This window comes from Phocoena sinus, chromosome 1, assembly GCF_008692025.1.
Source record: "Phocoena sinus isolate mPhoSin1 chromosome 1, mPhoSin1.pri, whole genome shotgun sequence".
In the NCBI taxonomy this organism is placed as follows: domain Eukaryota; kingdom Metazoa; phylum Chordata; class Mammalia; order Artiodactyla; family Phocoenidae; genus Phocoena; species Phocoena sinus.
The window spans coordinates 126,857,976-126,879,625 of record NC_045763.1 but is presented as its reverse complement, the minus strand read 5'-3'; the positions used below and the strand labels follow the sequence as shown (position 1 = coordinate 126,879,625).

At 38.2% G+C, this 21,650-nt stretch overlaps 2 protein-coding genes across 8 annotated transcripts in view; one reads left to right on the top strand and one right to left on the bottom strand.

The window, feature by feature from the left end:
• C1H1orf112 (chromosome 1 C1orf112 homolog) overlaps positions 1 to 18,475 on the bottom strand; it is a 48,344-nt gene extending 29,869 nt beyond the window's left edge. For 4 of the 7 annotated variants that reach the window (XM_032623189.1, XM_032623159.1, XM_032623170.1 and 1 more), the window contains exons 1-8: positions 18,293 to 18,469; positions 14,443 to 14,482; positions 12,925 to 13,013; positions 11,247 to 11,351; positions 10,390 to 10,530; positions 7,995 to 8,160; positions 6,197 to 6,281; positions 4,307 to 4,445 (exon numbers count right to left, since the gene is read on the bottom strand). In XM_032623189.1, the coding sequence (XP_032479080.1) occupies positions 4,307 to 4,445; positions 6,197 to 6,281; positions 7,995 to 8,160; positions 10,390 to 10,530; positions 11,247 to 11,351; positions 12,925 to 13,013; positions 14,443 to 14,482; positions 18,293 to 18,403 (876 nt within the window). In that variant the 5' untranslated portion in view covers positions 18,404 to 18,469. Of the gene's footprint in view, positions 1 to 4,306; positions 4,446 to 6,196; positions 6,282 to 7,994; positions 8,161 to 10,389; positions 10,531 to 11,246; positions 11,352 to 12,924; positions 13,014 to 14,442; positions 14,483 to 18,292 lie in introns of those variants that run through there. The other 3 variants (XR_004348521.1, XR_004348522.1, XM_032623201.1) reach the window with 2 other exon arrangements.
• A 24-nt stretch (positions 18,476 to 18,499) lies between these two features.
• METTL18 (methyltransferase like 18) lies at positions 18,500 to 21,316 on the top strand. Its single transcript, XM_032623254.1, has 2 exons — positions 18,500 to 18,668; positions 19,931 to 21,316. Exon 2 carries the CDS (start codon positions 20,140 to 20,142, stop codon positions 21,259 to 21,261), a length of 1,122 nt encoding a protein of 373 aa, XP_032479145.1. The 5' UTR covers positions 18,500 to 18,668; positions 19,931 to 20,139; the 3' UTR covers positions 21,262 to 21,316.
• Positions 21,317 to 21,650: the final 334 nt, after the last annotated feature.

The window sequence follows — 21,650 nt, the reverse complement described above, 5'->3', positions numbered from 1 at the left end:
GGGAGGGGAGAAAACTATTTGATTAGCAAAGATTTAAGGCTGATAATATCCCAGAGTTGAGGAAGTGGAGTGGCAAGCACTTTAACAGTCATGGGAGCATAAAATAATACACTCTTTGCATTATTATTAAAAGCTAGAGTGTTATAAATTCCTTGACCCAGTAGCAATCCCACTTTTGGAAATATATCCTATAGAAATACCAGCACAGGTATGCAATGCAATCTTTCTTATATAATGAAAATGGAAATAAATCCAGTATCCATCAGCTGGAGAATGGTTAAATAAATTCAAGGTATAAAACCGGATGATGAATACATAGAGATTCATTATTTAAGAAAAAAAATTCAAGGTATATTCACAAAATGTAGTAGCATAGAGCTATTAAAAGGAATTGGGTAGATATACCTTCATGAATACAGAAAGCCCTAAGACAGAGTAAGTAAAAAATCATGCTGCAAAACAGTATGTATAATATCATCCTATTATTATTTTTAAATGTGTGCTATGTGTTAATATTTCCTCCCTAACCCTCCCAAAATAAATTGAAATCTTACCTGTGGTTCTCTGTAGCACATTAAAGTAGGATTTCACTGTCCATGTTAGGTATTTGTGTAATGTGAGTGTTTTCTGAGCATGTATTACATTTGTAAGTTGATAAAACACTGGGTAATGCCAAGATATCTATGTGTATACAGGGGATGTAGAGGACAGTGGAGTCACCCTACCTGGATTGAAATCCTGGCCTTACCACTACATCTGCATGATCGTGGGAAAGTTACCAAGCCTCTCTATGAGGGTGCAATGTGGCTTACACTAAGGTTACTGTGAGGTTTAAATAGTGTCTGACACTTAGGCAACTTAGCTTAATAAATATTGGTTGTCATGTCATCCAAATGTGTAATACACACTATACGCCAAAGAGCTTTAAATTAGTACCTTAAAATTAAGTCAAACAGATACATTATTATCTTTAATTTGGAGAATAATTTCAAATGAAATAACTTTATTAACTGTGTATGTTCAATCTCTTTACAAAAATATATCAAAACCTTACTTAAACCAATCAAAGTGGAATTGAATGATCCACTAATCGAATATGACCCTTCATTTTTACCTTTTATAAAAATATTTGGAAATAGTCAATTATCCTCAGCAAGATTAAGTTAGGTGAAAATTCACCTCTTTGATAATTATGAACTCTCTCATACACTGCTATGGAAGTTTAAAAGGACAGAGATTAAAAATGAATATAAGATACTTAATAAGAAATTTTATTCAGCTTAGATTTCACATCACAAGAAACCGTTATTGACTTCATGATTGGGTTCCTACCTTTACTCACATAGGCCAACCTGCAATTCGCCGAAGATCACACTAGTCTAATTACCTGCTTATACTATCTCCCAACCTAGACTATAAGTTATTGGAGGCAGAAAGATATGGCTGATTTCGTACCCAGCACATTTTCTGGCACACAGTAAGGACTCTGGAGATAGCTGGTAAATGAATTAAATGAATAAATGGTGACACACAACTTATCATGTTTGCCTACTTTAAATTTTTCTTTCTCATTCAAGAGGAAATTGTATAAGATTTGGTTGAAGACTCTGGTTTTACTTCATTACTAAATAGCATACCAATTAAATCTAGAGCTGATTTTCACATTTTCAAAAAGCAAGTGTACAACACAAATACTATCCCACCTTGATTTACTCAACTGTTTGTCAGAAAGTTTGCATCTCAATGCCAATAAAAAAGGGGGGGTGGGGATATAAACAAGGAAAACCATTTTTAATGTTTCAAAATATTGAGTATCCAGTCTTCCTTTCTTTAAATAAAACAAGAAAAATACCGATAAAATCTGAATGTAGTGAGCAATGAATCTAAGTGTAGGCAATAGATATAAAAATATGACTTTATTTTCTGAATATAACTTTCAGTAAGCATTCTATGAACAAAAGTAGGAATTACAGTGCAAATTAAATTTATATCTAAGCGTTACAAATAAATTTCCCTATCTTTATAGAAAAACTAAATTATTTGTGGCTAAAAAGCTTGTTACAAAGTCTAATACAACAGTCTCATTTTGAAACCATGTTCAAGACTTAAGAGAGAATAAATATCAATTTTAGGGGCTGTCACGGGTTGACTGTGTCCCTTAAAAAGACAGCGTGAAGCCCTAACCCCCAGTACCTTTATTTGGAAGTAGGGACATTGTAGGCACAATTAGTTCAGATGAGGTCATACTGGAGTAGGATGTGCCCTTAATCTAACATGACTGGTGTCCCTATTATGAAGATGATAAGAAGAGATAGGGAGAGGACACCACTTGATGATGGAGGCGGAGACTGAAGTTATACAGCTGCAAGCCAAGGAATGCCAGTGAGAGCAGAAACTAAGAAAGGCATGGAGCAGACTCTCCCCTAGAGCCTTCAAGAGAACAGGGCCCTGCTGACACATTTCAGACTTCTATCCTCTAGAAGTGTGAGCGAACAAATTTGCCACCTGATTTGTGGTAATTTGTTATAGCAGCCTCAGGAACCTAATTTAGGAACTGATACATCTACATGCTTCCATAAATAGCATATTGCCTATGAAATCTAGAGGTTTTATTCTGATGTTTTTAAAAACAAGGTGAAAAAACTGCTTGGAAGAATTTAATGAAATAGTTTGATTCTTCAATAAATATCAATAGTGAACAGCAGAGGGCGATGCTAATCAAAATTTAGAGTTAAGAATGGAAAAACTACACAGACCTTCTCAAAGCTCCGTTTCAGGCAATGGACAGTAAGTAGTGCTAGTGACGTTTATCAGTACCAAATAAGTAAAGAAAAACAAGTAAGGCAAAACATGAAAATTTGCTTGGACAGTTAGGAAAGTTTACTATTTAAATTCTCTGATTTTCATATACAAGCAGTTTATATACACTGCACTTATGTATTCAATACTTCATGTACAAATAGCCATCCTGGTCAGGTACCCTCGGGACTTCTCTTTCTTCTTCTATTACAGACTATACTGTGGCTTGGGCTTTCCCCATCTCACTCCTGTCCAGGAAACTCTGTCTAATCTTACTCTCCAAGTAACTCTAACTGGGGGATCTGTGGTGTCAAGATAAGCAAGATGGAAATTGGAAAAAGAGGAGGTGGAGGTTGAGGATACAGGGGTATAGGATAAAGGTGGATAGGGGAACATCCTTCCTGCCATTGACACAGGATACCCAACAAAATGCCTTCTCCTTTCGGGAAGGTGAGGGGAATTAGAAAGGGTATATGAAGGAAGTGGGGACAGAAAAGAAAAGGAAAAAAGAAAGAAAGAATGTAAGGGAAGGTAAAGAGAAAAAGAAGAGAAGCAAGAAGGAAAGGGTGTGCCCCTTCCTAAAGTTACTCCTCACTCCCTCTTACCAACTTCAGGGCCCTTTTTCAAACTTCCACCCTCCTCTCGGGTTTGTCTTTCCAGATCATCCCTGCCCCATGAGTTGTGATCAGTGTTTAGGAACTGGATGAATCCTTACATGTCCACCCCCATAGCTGCTGGGCAGGGAAGAGCACAGGTACAGAGGAATACCCTGTATCAGTTTGCAGGTCTACAACAGGAAGGGATGTTACTGTTATTCTACGGAGAAATATTTAACTCATTTTCCCACTGAAATTACTGCTTATAACTGTGAGGTCCTGACTACTATTAATCCTATAATTTAGGACTATTACAAGTTAAACAAACTTTAAAGAGCTAGTGTGAGAACAGAAGGCACTATGTATAAACACTGTTATAGGAAAATATACTGCAATTCCCAATAAGCATATTAAAAATTTTTAGAATACAATCTGTTTTATAAAAGGGATGCCAATTCAACACTATAACTTTTTGAAATCAATATAAATGTAAATATACACCAAGTATACACACAGCTGTATACTGCATCTCTACAGGTTGTAATGGATTGGTGAAGAAAAGGTTGACTGTGGCTATATCATCAAGATGACCTTAAATAAATACAGGACTAAGGAATTAGATTTTTGTCCAAGGGTAGAAAAGATTCTGAGGAGAATGCCTTGACCAACCAGTGAGTATATAAAAAGGCAGGGACAGATAGACTATAGATGGAACGAAAGCAGATAGGGGTCTAATGCAATGCTCTGAGTGAAAAGTAATTATGGGCTGTAAATAATCCCACAGATTGAAAACAAAAACAAAACAAATTAAAACCCTTTTAGGTAAACTGATCCATAGATCTAAATGAGATTTAGTAACTGCCAAAAGAAAAAGAGCTACAGTTCACAGTGTTGTTAGACCATATTTTTACCTGGGCATCTGATTGTGTCATCTGCTCAGCTAACTGTAAACAAGAACGGAAGGAGAAAAGAATGTCTTCGCACAAGCTAGTAATTATATCTTTGTGTTTCAGCTGACTCTTTATAACCGACTGGTGCTTAAGGCTCTGCCTAAATGAATAAAAAGAAAAGAATATAATCACCACAAGTAACACATCAAGTAACTTAGGACCATAAAAATATGACTTGAAAGAACATGTAAAAAATCAAAATGCATCATATATATCAGACACGGCATAATTAAGATGTATTGACGTTACCTCTGAAGCTGTCATGTTAAGTTTAAGTTGATAATTTTTTATTTCTCCTTATAAAATATTAATTGAACTCTTACTATATGCCAGGCACTCTGTGAAGCCCTGGAGATAGAGGGGTGAATGAAAAGACACAATCTCTGCCCTGTCTGCATGGAATTTGTGGTCTAGCACAAAAGAGAACATTAAATAATGTAAGAATAGTTAATTGATTACAGCTGTGATGAATGTTAAGCTGGAAAAGTCCAGGATGCTACAATAGAGAGATCTAATCTAACTGATTCTCAGGGTGAGGATGAAAAGAATGCTACCATCAAGACGTAACACTTAAACTGAGAACTGAAAGATAAGCAGGAATTAGCAAGGTGTAGAGTACAAGAGAGAAGCATCCCAGGCAGAGGGAAAAGCTGTGAAAAGGCTCTGGGACAGGAGAGTTTGTTATGTTTGAGGAGCTGAGAACAGGGAGAGCGCAATGGAGATGGGCTGGTGAAGAAGGCGGGAGCCAGAGAGGATTAGGTTGTTACTCTTAGTAAACTGGGATGGATTTTAAGCAGTAGAGTGACATGATCTGATTTACATTTTTAGAAGATCAGTATGAATGCTGGATAGAAAATGAATCAGAGCGGGGCAAGACTGGAAGACATTCAATGGTGATGGTGATGGCGATGGTGATGGTGATGGCGACAGCAAGGCGATGGTGTGGTGTGGTGTGGTGTGGTGTGGTGTGGTGTGGTGTGGTGTGGCTAATTCACTGGGCACTCACTGGGTGACTTGCAGAGTTGCAAGCATTTCACACTGATAAACTCAATTCTCACTATAACCCCACAAAGAAGGTGCTATTGTTATAACTCCCACTTTCAGATGAGCAAACTAACACTCAGAGAAATTAACCAAATTGCCTAAGAGTTCCAGAGGGGTAAGTCATTTCAGAATGGATTCAAGCATATGCGGTATGGCTGAGTTGACACACTTTGAACCACTGCACTATTACTTGTTGGCAACGTAATGAGCTGGTGGTGCAAGAAAAACACCTAAGACCTGAAAGTATTACACTACCTTTAATGTTTTATGCATATGTATAAAGTAGAGGTTCTTAACCATTTTTACATCTCAACTATATTTCCTCCCACCCCCAAGAATCTGATGAATGCTATGGACACTCTCCCTAGCAACCCTTCATAACGCTCTAGTTAAAATTATAAATGGAATTAAAATTGAACAACTCAAAAGTATATAATGAGGGGATTATATTCAGCTCTAATTATGATTATTAATTTATCTAAGCCTGGAAGTAGGATACTCGATAGTCAGTTAAACAACAGTAGCAGTAGGCAAATGGTTAAGACCCATGGCCCATTATTTCAGATGTACTAGCTAACTGAGTAGAACTTTTTTTTTAATTTTAGAGAGAGCAGGATAAAGAAGTATGATTTAGTTTGGGAGCTACATGTACAACATTTGGATTATAAGAGAGCAGTGTCAGTAAACATTGTACACACCCATACAAAATGTTTTAAATGCAATCTAAGAAAACTTACAAATAATTAAGACTTTTGGATATGGAAACTATATTACAAAAAGTAAAAACAAAATAAAACAGAAACTTACTTAATTATAAATTTCCAAGTATTGGCATGAAATGCATGGTCCATACCGGAAATAACAGAGCAGATATCCAACAATGAATGAATAACTACAAAGAAAGATAACAGAACTCTTAGGACATTCAAATGTCATATGGGGTGAGTTTCTTCTATATTTAAAAATATCTACTGAACAATTTTGACATTTGCTAAAATAGGCAATACAATTTGAAAAAAATTATCTCAAAATAATTAGTGAAAGTAAGTGTCACGCTTTTGATTTAGGGTTTTTATAAATTATAGAAAATTAAGTTTGATGTTTACACCTACTCTATGACCTAAATAAAACTAAAAATGTTCAGTGGACTAAAAATTATGCCCTATTGTAACTGAAACATTCTACAGATATTCAAATCAAAAATGACAAAATATACTGCTAAGGAAAGAAAACCTAACAAGGAAGAATCAAATGGATTTGCACAGTACTCATTAAGGCTTGTACTTTGCCTGAGGTAGATTATTTGTTAAAATGGGCACAATAAACCCCCTTTCTGTGTCCACGCTCTTAGTCAGTTCACTTCCACAGACCCTGGGCTTCGTGACATAACTTGCTTTGGTCAACAGGACAAAAATAAACATAAATCAAGCAAAGACTTTAAATGTGCCTGCACACTGGGGCCTGCCCTCTCTTGCTGCTCTTAGGACCCCTGAGGCCATCAGCAGGTAGCTGAGCCTGGGCTAACCTGCTGCATGATGGGCTACATGGGACTGGCTCAGGACATTATCTCTCCCTCTGCCGACAAACAACGTGAGTGAGGTCAGTGACCACAAACTGAGTGAGCCAGTTACACCATGTGAAGCAGAGAAAGCTGTTCTACCTGAGCCCAGCCTGAAACACTAACTCAGAATCATGAATAAATGAAACAGTAGTTGCTTGATTTCTTTCTTCCTTCCTCTCTCCCCCCACCTCCCTCTCTTTCCCTCCATCTCTGCTTCCTCCCTCCCTCCCTCCTTTCTTTTTTCCTTTCTTTCTTTCCTTCTTGCCATGCCATGCGGCTTGCGGGATCTTAGTTCCCTGACCAGGGATTGAACCCAGGCCCCAGCAGTGAAAGCACCAAGTCCTAACCACTGAGTGGTCTGGGAACTCCCTAGTAGTTACTTTAATGTAATAGAATTTTGGGTTGGTTTGTTACAGAGCAAAAGATACCTGATAATACTGCACAAAACCACCTTACTCTCTTTATGCTGAAGCTATGAATGCAATCTTTTTATTAGAGTACTGCTTTTCAAACTCTGGGCCATGATCCATTGGTAAGTGATGAAATTAATAAAGTAGCAATCAGCAATTCTTTAAAAATGAAATAGACTATAATAGAGTACGTTATTTCAAGTATAATAAATAAATGTAGTATATACATACACATTCACAAACATACATACAAGTATGTAATTATATGTGTTCCGGGAAGAAATGCAAACTTCATTTCTTACTATGAAGTTATGGTTTAAAAACACTAAAAAGCTACTGCTTCAGAATTTGGACTACTTTAGAGGGTATAAAATTGCATAACTTTCTTTGTTAATCACTGTGGAGTAACAACCTACTTTGAACATTGACTAAATATATAAATCTATGTTAATGCATCAAGTATCAATTTTACAAAATCTAAAATTTAAGAGATTAAAAGTTTATTGGGTAGGATTTAAATGTTTTTACACATAATATCATGAATCATTAGAAACATTGGGTTCAATAATTTAACTGATGTACAGTTTATAGTCAATATACATCATATACTAAGTAGTAAGTTTTTTTCACTCACCTACTACCATATTCAAAATGTCATCATTCTCATCTATTAAAGGGTCCATGCAAACCATATCCAGCAGTTCCATTAGCTGCTTTTGAAGAGAATAGGCCTCCTTGAAAAGAGCCTGCAGAAGGTCTGAGACTAGGTGTAAACGCCCAGAATAAACAGATTCGCTATTCTGATCACAAAGGAATAAAAACGAGAGAAAAAGCAAATCATAAAAAACTCAAGAGCCAAATTTGTTTTAATTCATTCTATCAGAGCTCATAAATGTAATGCTTTTAGAGAGTAGGTGGATGGGGAGCATATGCAAAACATGGGGTGCAGAATAGCATCAGAATGTAAGCTGGTGCAGCCACTGCAGAGAACAGTACAGAGGTTCCTCAGGAAACTAAAAATAGAATTACCATGATTTAGCAATCCCACTCCTGGGCACATATCCGGACAAAACTATAATTCAAAAAGACACATGCATGCCTATGTTCATAGCAGCACTATTCATAATAGCCAACACATGGAAACAACCTAAATGTCCATCGACAGATGAATGGATAAAGAAGATGTGGTACATATATACAATGGAATACTACTCAGGCATAAAAAAAGAACAAAGTAATACCATTTGCAGCAACATGGGTGCAACTAGAAATTATCAGACTAAGTGAAGTCAGAAAGAGAAAGACAAATACAATATGATATCACTTATATGTGGAATCTAAAATATGACACAGGGACTTCCCTGGTGGCGCAGTGGTTGAGTCTGCCTGCCAATGCAGGGGATATGGGTTTGATCCCTGGTCTGGGAAGCTCCCACATGCCACAGAGCAACTAAGCCCGTGCGCCACAACTACTGAGCCTGCGCTCTAGAGCCTGCGCACCTAGAGCCAGTGCTCTGAAACAGGAGAAGCCACTGCAATGAGAAGCCCACACACCACAATGAAGAGTGGCTCCCACTCGCAGCAACTAGATAGAGCCCACGCACAGCAACAAAGACCCAACGCAGCTAAAAATAAATAAATAAATTTATAAAATAAAAAAAATATATATATGACACAAATGAACCTGTCTATGACAGAAACAGAATCACAGAGAACAGACTGGTGGTTGCCAAGGGGGAGGGGGTTGCAGGAAGGATGGAGTGGGAGGTTGGGGTTAGCAGATGCAAGCTTTCATATATAGAATGGATAAACAACAAGGTCCTACTGTATAGCACAGAGAACTATATTCAATATCCTATGATAAATCATAAGAATAGTAAAAAAGAGTAAGGTACATATATATATAACTGAATCACTTTGCTGTACAGCAGTAATTAACACAACACTTTACTTCAATTAAAGAAAAGTATTCTCACCAGCAAAAAAAAAAAGAAATTTAATGATTCTTAGTGAATGATATATTCATTCATTAAACATATGTTTAGTGAACCTCCATTATACATAGTGTACTTTGAGAGATGCAGGTACGTATAAAATATGATTTCTGACTTCCAAGATCTTACAAATATAGAATTAAAAGGGAGCTAAATAACATTAGGTCCAGTGCATGACATTTCAGTACCCTGTCACCAAAGAGAAGCATTAGTTAACTAGCAATTTTCATTCATCCAACAAACAGCATTATCAAAACTTCCTGTGACCCACAAATCCTAGGTCAGCTTTTGTGCTTTAAAGCTGTCTCAGGACTAAATAAGGGTCAGTGTCCCTTTATAGGCACCTAATTGTTAAGCAATTCATCTGAGCCACCAATGCCATGACAGAAATATTTGAGGATCCCTGCGACTTGACACAAATCTGTATCACTTCTTTCCTTATCAAGAGGAAATAGAATAAGACAGCAACAAAACTGCAAGAGCCCCCTTTTTAAGATTTCTTTATAACTACTTATTTTGAAACAAATATTTACATACATGCTCTTTGTTCTATGGAAAAATGCACTGCAATAATATAGGTTAAAATGTAAACTTATGAACAAATACTATAAGGACCACAAACTCAGCCCCTTTGCCCATGGATTTTAGGCCATTTAAAGTGTACTTAGGGCTTCCCTGGTGGTGCAGTGGTTAAGAATCCGCCTGCCCATGCAGGGGACTCAGGTTTGAGCCCTGGTCCAGGAAGTTCCCACATGCCACGGAGCAACTAAGCCCATGCGCCACAACTACTAAGCCTGCGCTCCAGAGCCTGCAAGCCACAGCTCCTGAAGCCCGGGTGCCTAGAGCCTGTGCTCTGCCACGAAAGAAGCCACTGCAATGAGAAGCCTGTGTACCACAACGAAGAGTAGCCCCCGCTCACCGCAACTAGAGAAAGCCCGCGCACAGCAACAAAGATCCAACTCAGCCAGAAAAAAATAAATAAAAATTTTTTTAAAACATTAAAAAAAATAAAGTGTACTTAGACCCATCACTCACCTTACAATGTACAAATGTACTTTTGATTACATGTAGGACTGAGGAGGGAAGACTGTGAATATTTTCTAGAATGATGGATTCCTGAGTGGCACAGACATGCTGAACACATCCTGTAAGAGCTCCTAATAGCTGTACCATTTTCTGGAAATATGGAAAGAAGTTTCATTCAGAATATATTTTCTGTGTACCTAAAAGGTGTCAGACAATATGCTGAGTGCTAGGGATACAGCAGTGAGCAAAATGGACCCTCTCTCTGTTCCTCCTTATACATAACTATAGTCTGTCAGAACTACAAATATTAAAAGTGGCTAGGGACTTCCCTGGCAGTCCAGTGGTTAAGACTTCGCCTTCCAACGCAGGGGGTACAGGTTTGATCCCTGGTCGGGGAGCTAAGATCTCACATGCCTCGTAGCCAAAAAACCAAAAATTAAAAAACAGAAGCAATATTGTAACAAATTCAATAAGGACTTTAAAAGTGGTCCACATCAAAAAAATCTTAGGGAAAAAAACCCCCCAAAAACCTGGCTAGCCATTTGGTTAAAAAAAAAAGAAAAAAAGAAGAAGTTGGAATCCTAACCCACAACATCAAAGTATATGGCAGGTGTTCTACACATACGCTTTAGAATTACAGGCAGGGCATGCTATCTTGTTTACTTATCTTCTTATACGAGTTTAGATATTTACTAAGCATGAAATTGTATAATAAATTCAGAATTTATGTTTTTTGCAATATCTTTATATCTTTAATTCTATAAATTTAATTCTAGCATTGGGGCATTATATAGAGAATATAAAGTTAATTAATATTTCACACTCTTTAAGCTCTCCCACCCCCCTTTCTAATATATTTGACATACCTGTAAAATATTTCTTATAGTGGTCTGGATTTCTAAATTTTGGCTTGATAGTCCTCTGGCTTGACTGGTTAACTCATACATCATGTCATCAAATAATCTCACAGTCTGTGAAAACAAAGCAGGTCATAAACAGTAGTAACAGAAGTCATTAAAAAAGGAAAGGCGTATCTTTAAAGAAATAAATTAGATTTGATTTTGCATTATTAACAGCCACGGGATATTGTCTAGTGTAACAACTGCACCTAATAAAGTTAATAAAATATATATTTTGTATAGTGTTTCTATAGTATTTCTATTTTTGTATACTATTTTTCTACAATAGAATCTCCTTAAAAAAAAGCCTCCAACAAAAATTGATTTGTCTTCCATTTCTGTGATTTGAATCTACTTAATAACATCCGTAAAAAAATATCACTCAAAAGTTCATTTTTTGGTGATGTAACAAAAGTGCTACTCTTACACTTAAATAAATAAAAGATGATGATCTTAACCAATCAACATCCATGTGAACGTTTACAAGGATATTTTCTGGTAGTGGTAATGAATTTGTGCTGAATTACCTATTCACTTGTTTTCTAACCAGTTCCCCTTTCTGACCAACTCAAAATACTACTCCTGGGTTAGAGACATAGTACGTGACCTCAGAACTAAGTGTTTTTGTCTGTGAAACATTAGCCAACCTAAGATCTTAATACTCTAAACAAGTTAAATGGCCTAAACACTACACTACAAGAATAACCATAGTCAGCAACACACTGTAACTAAAGAGGGTACTGCTTCCCATAAGCCTGTTAACACTCAACATCTCGTTTTCATCTATATACTAGCTGGACCTTTTTTTGGCGGTCAAGAACAAAATTTAAGACACTTTTTAGATAGAGAACAATTGAGTGAATATGAGTAAAAGGAGTTCTGATAATTATTTGTTTCAAAGCTAAACTTAGAAATCCATTCCAGTAAGAGATAAGTTATCATAAAAAAATGTTTCATTTTGTCACCAAAGTATGTTTAGTTCCCACAATTAAAAAGTTATGACTCTGCTTTTCAGAGAAAAGGTATACCACATATATCTAAAAGGTAACAATGCAGTTGGTGAATCTGATATTTTCTTTTAAGTTACTTGATATTACCAATATTCCAGCCATTTTTATTCTAAGGCTTCTTTAATAAATTTTGGCTCCATTTTTCCAGAAAATGAAATTTAACAATTATTAATAAATTCTACAGAGAAGATAAAGAAAGAGACTTAACTAACTTCATCATCCATCCCAATTTTCAATGAATAGCTTTAAAATACAAGAGTATTTAAAACCAACTACAAATAATGTAAATTCAATTAGTAAAGGATCCATACTCTCTGAAAATATGTTTTTTAATCACCTAATGATCATACTGACACCATCACATTCTCTATTTTTTAACTATTTTATTTGCATTTCAAATATGTGATACATTGGGAATTCCCTGGCAGTCCAGTCGTTAGGACTCGGCACTTTCACTGCTGTGGGCCTGGGTTCACTCTCTGGTCAGGGAACTAAGATCCCACAAGCCCTGCGGCGCAACCAAAAACAAAAAAAGTGATACATTAAGAAATTAAGAATAAATGGTCTAAAACTGAGGCCAGATCTTAACAGCCTTTATAACAAGTAAATTGATTAAGATAATAATAGTACTATACCTTTGGCAGCACTTGTGAAAAGAAAGTCTGTTCCAATGTCAGGTGGTTCATATGAGGTAAAAACATTTCTACAATAATTTTCAGAATTTCTATAAAGGAAAATAGTAACATATTTTGTAGCAATATTAAGTCATGTCAGCCAACAAAGGTCACTACCCTTTCCCAGATTCGAGAATATGTAAGAACTAGCAATCAAAAGCTTTGTACAGTTTCAAAATGCCATATTCTATGTAGAGAAACTATTAACAGTTAAACAACCTGAAATAATAGAAAAATTTTAAAAAACAAAACAATGTATGTGTACAGCAACTGAAGATCAGTTAATGGATGTGGGTACATCTACTGAATAGGATCTGCTATCATTAAAATGATTGTTAGAGATCGTTTAAAACCATGATAAAATGCCCACAATACATTAAGCTAAAATGAAAAACTTCCAAATAGTGTAATTCCAATCTTAATATATATATAAACATGTATATACAAAGAATAACCGATAGGCTGGCAGGAATATATAGAATCAAGATGAGAATATCCTATGCCAAAATCTTAAACATTTCAGATTAATGATTGTTTTATTATCTTTTATGTTTTTCTGCATGTTACAAATTTTCTATAATGAATATGTACAACTCATACACAGGATAAAAACTAACTGTTCCTTAAAAAAATCAGACCCCACAGGCAGCACACAGATCCAAGATTATAAACAAATATTCCACAACCAAGTGAAATGTAAATAGAAAACTCAAAATATATGAGTAAACTCTGCAGATAGACTTAACTCTCTACCTCTCCTCCTAACTAAATAAATAAATTACGTCAAGTAAGATTAATGAAGACAGATGAAGAAAGTCAACTTTTCCAAATGACAAATTTGTCATGCCTACACAATCAGCCTTTTGTAACTTAGAAAGTATTTTCTAATTGACACTAAACATGTTAAGAGGCTGAAAGTTATTAAGTAGACTGCAAATTATGTTTTATATTGGTCTAACCTGTTTAACAACTAACATTTAAAATTTACAATGCGGGGCTTCCCTGGTGGCACGGTGGTTGAGTCCGCCTGCCGATGCAGGGGACACAGGTTCGTGCCCCGGTCCGGGAAGATCCCACATGCCGTGGAGCGGCTGGGCCCGTGAGCCATGGCAGCTGAGGCTGCACGTCCCGAGCCTGTACTCTGCAACGGGAGAGGCCACAACAGTGAGAGGCCCGCGTACCGCAAAAAAAATAATAATAAAATAAAATTTACAATGTGCTTATACACACATTATCAAACAGAACACTTTTGGTATCTATCCAAAATGGAATTTAAAACTTTAAGTACTGTAATTTGAAGTAATTTGGTCATTTTAAGTAACTGAAGATTACAAAGCCTGTAACGCTACAATAGGAAGAATAAACTTAAAGGGTATACAAAACCATATTTAAATTTAAAGGGAATACGAAACTGGGATATGTGGGACTCAGGCCTTAAAGACATCAAAGTAATCGTACAATTAAGATAATTTTACTTACGAATATGCTCAAGCCAACTGTCAGAATGCTGATACATAGAGTAAAAAAATTAAGGAAGATACTAGTATCAGTAGTAAGATATTCACTACTGAGAACAGATTTTAAAAGGACCCTTCTTGAAGTTTAAGCAATGATCAGTAAGAGACTGAAATTACTCAAATTACTGGCTTAATTTTGCTGTAAAACATGTAATGTTTACTAGGTATAATGAAATATAATGAAAATACTTTAAGGAAATGTTTTCAAAATCGCTCAGGGATAAACTTATCTTTTCAAATTATGTGTAGTTATGACTTATTTCTGACAGATGAGAAACAGTCTATAATAATCCATGGGTTTCTGGTTTCTGAAACAGAAATTTCTTCCTCCTCAGCACTTCTATAGTACTTTATTTGCACCTTTCTTAAGTCACTGATCAACTCTTATCTTTTCATGTTACTAGCATATCTATCTTACCACCTTATCAGACAGAAACTCTTCTGCACATAGAAGCTTACAAATATGTCATAATAAATTATGCTATGTTCATTACAAACGTTAATGGTAATCACATTATAAACTATACACTTTTCTACCATTCAGAATAATTGTTAGAAATGTTTTCCTGTAAAAATAATATACGAATTATTAAAGTATGTCTCAATAAGAAAAATGAATAAGCCATAACTCTGTCACAGTAATACAGGAATTGATTCTTTTTCTGAAATCTTACTCTGCATATACATCTTACAGCAGCAATCAAAATGAGATATAGTCATTAACTCATTTTAGTTCAGTAGGGTAGAATTTGCATCGTGGATCAATTTCAGTAAAGGTCAAAAAATTCTAGCCTCTTCCAAAATTAAACATAAGTTATGATTATGCAGACATGCAGGTAAAGACTGGAAAATAAGGGACTTCCCTGGCGGTCCAGTGGTTAAGACTCCGCGCTTCCACTACAGGGGGCACAAGTTTGATCCCTGGTCGGGGGACTAAGATCCCGCAGGCCAAGCGGCGCGACCCCCCCCCCAAAAAAAAGACTGGAAAATAACGTGTGAAATGCAAAACATGAAAATAATTATGTTTGGGTGATGGAGTTACTGAAAATTTCTTTCATTTGTAGAAAAAGTGCTGAAGTAAAACCAAAAGCTGAAAAAAATTTATCTAATGAGATTTTCAGGCAGTTTTAAAACATGACAATATCTTTTAGCCCTTCACTGAATGCTTACTATGTGCCAGGCACTATTCTAGGTGCTGGAGAAAACAAAATTCCTGCCTTCATGAACTTTACAGTACAGTGAGGAAAAGTAAAAAGAAAACAAAGTAAACAAGATAATTTCCATTAAGGTTGCTTCTGCTCTTTAGAAAACTGAACAGGGCAACGAGATAAGTATTACAGACTGGGTTTGGGAGAACCACCTAAGACTGAGGACACTGAAAATGGCTTGCTGGCGTGACATCTGAGCTGAGGTCTGAATAATGAGATGGACAAAAGGCTGAGAGAAGAACAAACTACGCTGAAGGATCAGCAAAAATGAAGATCCTGAGGTAGGTTAGCTTCATGTATATGTGGACAGAGTGTAGTGAGCTAGGTAAGCGAGGAAAAGGCTTAGAACATGAGGAGCCTTGAAGGTAAAAGTTTAGATTTTATTCCTAATTTGTTAAGAAGCCACTAGGGTGGAGGGAGTGGTTTAAAAAGGAAACAACATGTTTTTCACTTTTTTGTGAACTTTTTTTGGAGAATGGATTATAAGAGGACGTGAGTAGAAGCAAGGGAGCTATTAACAATAGTTCAGGTGAGAGGTTATGGGGGTTTGAAAGAGTGGTAGCAACCAGGATGGAGATAAGCATTTGGATTCAAGATATAGTCTAGGTCAGAAACAAAAGGACTTGCTGATTGGATGCGAGAGAGAGAGGACTGAAGGTTTTGGCTTGTAAAACCATTTATTTAGATGAAGAAGACTGGGGGGAAGAACAGGTTTGGGTTCTTTTGAATTTTAAGTTTGAGATGCAAAACCAGGTGAGAATGTTGATTTTTTTTTTAATGTAAATAAACAAGCTTGGGAATTCCCTGGTGATGCAGTGGTTAAGAATCCACCTGCCAATGCAGGGGACACAGGTTCGAGCCCTAGTCCGGGAAGATCCCACACATCGCGGAGCAACTAAGCCGGTGTGCCACAACTACTGAGCCTGCGCTCTAGAGCCCGCGAGCCACAACTGCTGAGCCCACGTGCCACAACTACTGAAGCCCATGCGCCTAGAGCCCGTGCTCCGCAACGAGAAGCCACCGCAATGAGAAGCCCGTGCACCGCAATGAAGAGCAGCTCCCACTTGCCACAAGTAGAGAAAGCCCGTGCGCAGCAACAAAGACCCAACAGAGCCAAAAATAAATAAATTTATTAAAAGAAAAAAGAGTAGTCCCCACTCGCGGCAACTAGAGAAAGCCCATGTGCAACGAAGACCAAACGCAGCCAAAAATAAATAAATTTATAAAAAATTTAAAAAATAGGGCTTCCCTGGTGGCGCAGTGGTTGAGAGTCCGCCTGCTGATGCAGGGGACATGGGTTCGTGCCCCGGTCCGGGAAGATCCCACATGCTGCGGAGCGGCTGGGCCCGTGAGCCATGGCCGCTGAGCCTGTGCGTCCGGAGCCTGTGCTCCGCAATGGGAGAGGCCACAACTGTGAGAGGCCCGCGTACCGCAAAAAAAAAATAATAATAATAAAAATAAATAAATAAATAAACAAGCTTGACTTTCAATTATTGAAATCCCCCTATAAGCTTGAGAAGAAAAAGAGGAACCGTGTTTCTTATCTTTGTTCCCCCGAAGCCTAACACTGCCTGGTACATATAATATTCTGTACCTAGTAAAATTTTTTGAGGAGGAGGATGGCTTTTTGTTACCAAAATCAAAAATCCTTGAGGACGGCAGTTCCATGTCTACACGGTAACTAAGAAAGCGCTTTGGTACCTAAGTGGGACCACCTGCCAATGCCCAGGTGAATGATTTCTATGTGACCGTAATATTTATATTTGGCTTCAGCTGTAAAAAATTATTTTTGCAGTGTTCAGACTCTCTCAAGTGAAGGTCTTTTTTTTCTTTTGAGTGTAGTTTTATGTGCTCAAAGCTGTTTAAAAAAAAAATTACCCTTTAACATGAAGGGCTAGGACTCCAGGTACATTTACAACCAAAAAAGGATTCGACTACTAAATGACCTGCATCTGGACAACTGAGACGTTAAGTACCTCACACCCAAGAGATGAAAGCCAATTAGCAAAAGAAGCAACTCCTTCTCACCAGCAATAAACCGAAAGAGGTTCAAAAAGGGGAGGGGAAGAATATTTGTATTTACTGAACATCTTTTACAGACTTGGCACCATGTCAGAACTACGTCCTTTAACTAGATTCTCAAAATAGTGAGGAAGGTATTCATTTTCTCCACCCATTTTAGAGATGAGAGCTCAGAGTACCTAGCTCTCTCTACTTCATCCAGTCAGCTCACCGTACAGCTCAAGTCTGAGTCCTTGCCTCTTCCCGCCCCATGGAAAAGTACTCACGCTTAACTGCACGTACAGAGCAACTCAAAGGCCCAGAGAAATGGCAGAAAACGCCACATCCACTGCCAAATCCACTGGCAGAACACCTCTGCAAGCCCTTCGGATGCCAAAGCCAGGCATGCCTTCGGTCTCGGCACCCACGGCTCTCGCTCGCCCTTCCTTCCCTCGCTTACTCATCTCGCTCATCAACAGGGAAAGGAGAGGGTTGAAGCCGCAGGAACCCAACACGGCCCTGCAACGGGTGTGATGAGACAGGAGAGAAAGTTGGAGACAGGCCCCACACCCCTCTCTAGGTGGAAGTGACAATGAAGGATATAAGGAGCCGAGGCAGGACAGATGGCAGTTCCCGGCAGCATAGCTCCTCCGGCCAGCTACTTAATTCTTCCAGGGGAACCGCGCTCGCCGGGACAGCCCGTTCCTGAGACATACTTTCGCCCAAGACCGAAGCTTCGAAACACTCCCGCCGGAGCCAAGACCGGAAACTCCCACCGTCCCGGCAGGCCTTGCGAGCCAAAACCATAGAGAGGAAGGGCGCCGCTTACCTTAGTGAGCCCGGGCCCCACACAACTGGGAATAAAGCCGGGCTTGTCTGGCCCGCGGAGGCCTCGACTCACTGGTGCGCGCTTTCAGTCGGGAGGGTCTGGCCGGATTACCCTGGAGCTGGGAACCTGCCGGGGAGCTATCGTCCACAGGTCTGGATCGCTGTAACGTTGCTTTTGAGACGCTTTGGGGGAGGTGAGGGCCGGGAGTCCACAGATTTGCTACACTCCGTCCCTTGGGGCTTTGAGGTTGCACATCTGGTGTCGGGTTTGACCTGGGACTTACAGCCAGAAATGACTCCAAGCCCCGCTGTGAAGTGGGATAGAAACAGGCGCCTTCCTACCCATTTAATGTGTTGACCCTACTCTGTACATCCTATGTAATGGGAATAAAGACCCACCTGCCAGAATTGTTGTGCAAATTGAAGTAGACGGTATATTTTAAGTGTCTAGCCAGTAGATACAGAGAAGAGTCTCTTTAAGTTGCTTCCATTTTCTACGGATCTCCCCGCACAGTTCAGTGCCCTTATTCTGTGTCAAGCTAATCTTTACTAATTACTCCACAGTTACCTCACTCCCAGTACACTTAGAACTGCAGGTCTCCACGAAATGTTTGTAGTGAGGTCATCTGAATGAATTTACACACATCAGAGCATACCTGTTCCTGTTTTTAAAGGGATGTTTATTTATCAAAATACAATCTTGAAGTCCTGTTACTTGAAATGATAACAGATTGAAGAGATTCTGGCAGTTTAGGAGGTTAATATGTTTGGGCAGGGTCGTGACAGATGAAACACACTAAATAGCTAGGCTTGGTGTTTCCTGCCTGAGAATTTTGGACTTTACGTTATTTCTAGTTGTTGCTGCTGCTGTTATTTTGTTTGTTTTTATGGTTTATTCTCTTCTCCAGCTTTTTTTTTTTTTAAGATGTTGGGGGTAGGAGTTTATTAATTAATTAATTTATTTTTGCTGTGTTGGGTCTTCGTTTCTGTGCGAGGGCTTTCTCTAGTTGTGGCAAGCGGGGGCCACTCTTCATCGCGGTACGCGGGCCTCTCACTATCGCGGCTTCTCCTGTTGCGGAGCACAGGCTCCAAACGCGCAGGCTCAGTACTTGTGGCTCACGGGCCTAGTTGCTCTGCGGCATGTGGGATCCTCCCAGACCAGGGCTCAAACCCGTGTCACCTGCATTAGCAGGCAGATTCTCAAGCTCTGTGCCACCAGGGAAGCCCTCTTCTCCAGCTTTTGAAACCTGAAGGGTGTGTGTGTTTCCAAGTCTCTTTATCTCCCTGTCCCTCCACCGCTTTCATAGAAAAGGCAGCTGCTGGGGGTGGAGCAGGGGACTGTTTAATATTACATTTACGTAAAATGTGTGTCATTTTGCTTTTTAATAACAATTTTCTTTTTTTTTTCTCCAGAGCTAAATTGAAAAAAGAGCAAAGACCTCTTAAAAGTCATTTGGAAATATCCCTGAATATTGTAACTGTTTATAAGCAGCTAAAGAGAAATGGACCTCCAGCAAAACTAACAGAATAATTGAAGCAGGTTTACGTGTGTGTCATCAGTTCTATCCAGAAGTTGAAGAATCTTCCTTTGAGTTTAACGATTGTGTGCATTTTATGAAAGAATGACTTTTCAATTTAATTTCACTATAGAAGACCATCTGGAAGATGAATTAACATCCCTTGGAGATGGAGCTTTGGCCCTAGATTCCTCAAAAGAGTCTTCAGTCTCAGAAAGACAAAAAGGTACACATAGAGACAAAAAATGTTCTACAGAACAGTTTGACCTGCTTCAGGATCATTTGTGGGAGCATAAGTCAGCAGGAAATGCAGGTCCCTCTCAAGACACAGACAGCTCACTCAATGCAGCTAACAGTTCAAGTAGCTTGGAGCCACATGAAAAACAGCCCTGCTTTAGAGTCGCCAAAGAGCATGCTATGCCTAAAGATTTAAAGAAAGTGTTAGAAAATAAAGTCATAGAAACATTACCAGGTCTCCAGCATATGAACATATCAGTAGTGAAAACCATCTTGTTGAAAGAGAACTTCCCTGGAGAAAACGTCATTTCAAAAAGCTTTTCTTCTCACTCTGATCTGATTACAGGTGTTTATGAAGGAGGTTTAAAAATCTGGGAATGTACCTTTGACCTCCTGGCATATTTTACAAAGGCCCAAGTGAAATTTGCTGGGAAAAAAGTGTTGGATCTTGGTTGTGGATCAGGGTTGCTGGGTATAATGGCGTTCAAGGGAGGTGCCAAAGAAATTCATTTTCAAGATTATAACAGTGTGGTGATTGATGAAGTAACCTTACCTAATGTAGTGGCTAACTGCACTTTGGAAGATGAAGAAAATGATGTAAACGAACCAGATGTGAAAAGGTGCAGGAAATCAAAAGTAGTACAAGAACTATGTAAATTCCGGTTCTTTTCTGGGGAGTGGTCTGAGTTTTGTAAGCTTCTACTAAGCAGTGAAAAACTTTTTGAAAAATATGATCTCATTCTTACCTCAGAAACCATTTACAATCCAGGTTATTATGGTCCTTTGCACCAAACATTCCTTAGATTGTTAGATAAAAATGGACGGGTGCTTTTGGCCAGCAAAGCACATTATTTTGGTGTGGGTGGAGGTACTCATCTCTTTCAGAAGTTTGTTGAAGACAGGAATGTATTTGAGATGAGAACACTCGAAATAATTGATGAAGGACTAAAGAGATTCCTAATTGAGATGAATTTTAAGTACCCCAGTTAATGCCCACTGAGTGTCCTAAGTGAAATAAACAAAATAACCAAAACCTTATTTTGAATGTTTGATTTCTGCTTTGCTATTATTTTTTTCTGAAATTATGATGTTTGTTTAGTTCTGTTTATCCAAATAAGAGACCAACTATATTAGCGACATTGTACTTGCTAAGTGAGACTGAAAAAATAGTGTTCCTCAGCATTGGAAAAGAGCTCCTAGGAAATCATTTTATGGGAAAGTTTTCTGTTCTCCACTTTCATTCTATTTGACCTTTCTACCACCTTTGGCATATAAATTTGTTCCCAGGAAAATCTGCCATTTCTTACCTCAAGTTTGAATCTCTTCCCAGTCTTTGTCAGTTTCTGTTCACATGAAGTGCCTGATCAATCACCATGCTG

What these genes read in the sequence shown, in the direction of transcription:
- METTL18 (XM_032623254.1), top strand. Translation starts at nt 20,140, where the DNA reads ATGACTTTTCAATTTAATTTCACTATAGAAGACCATCTGGAAGATGAA.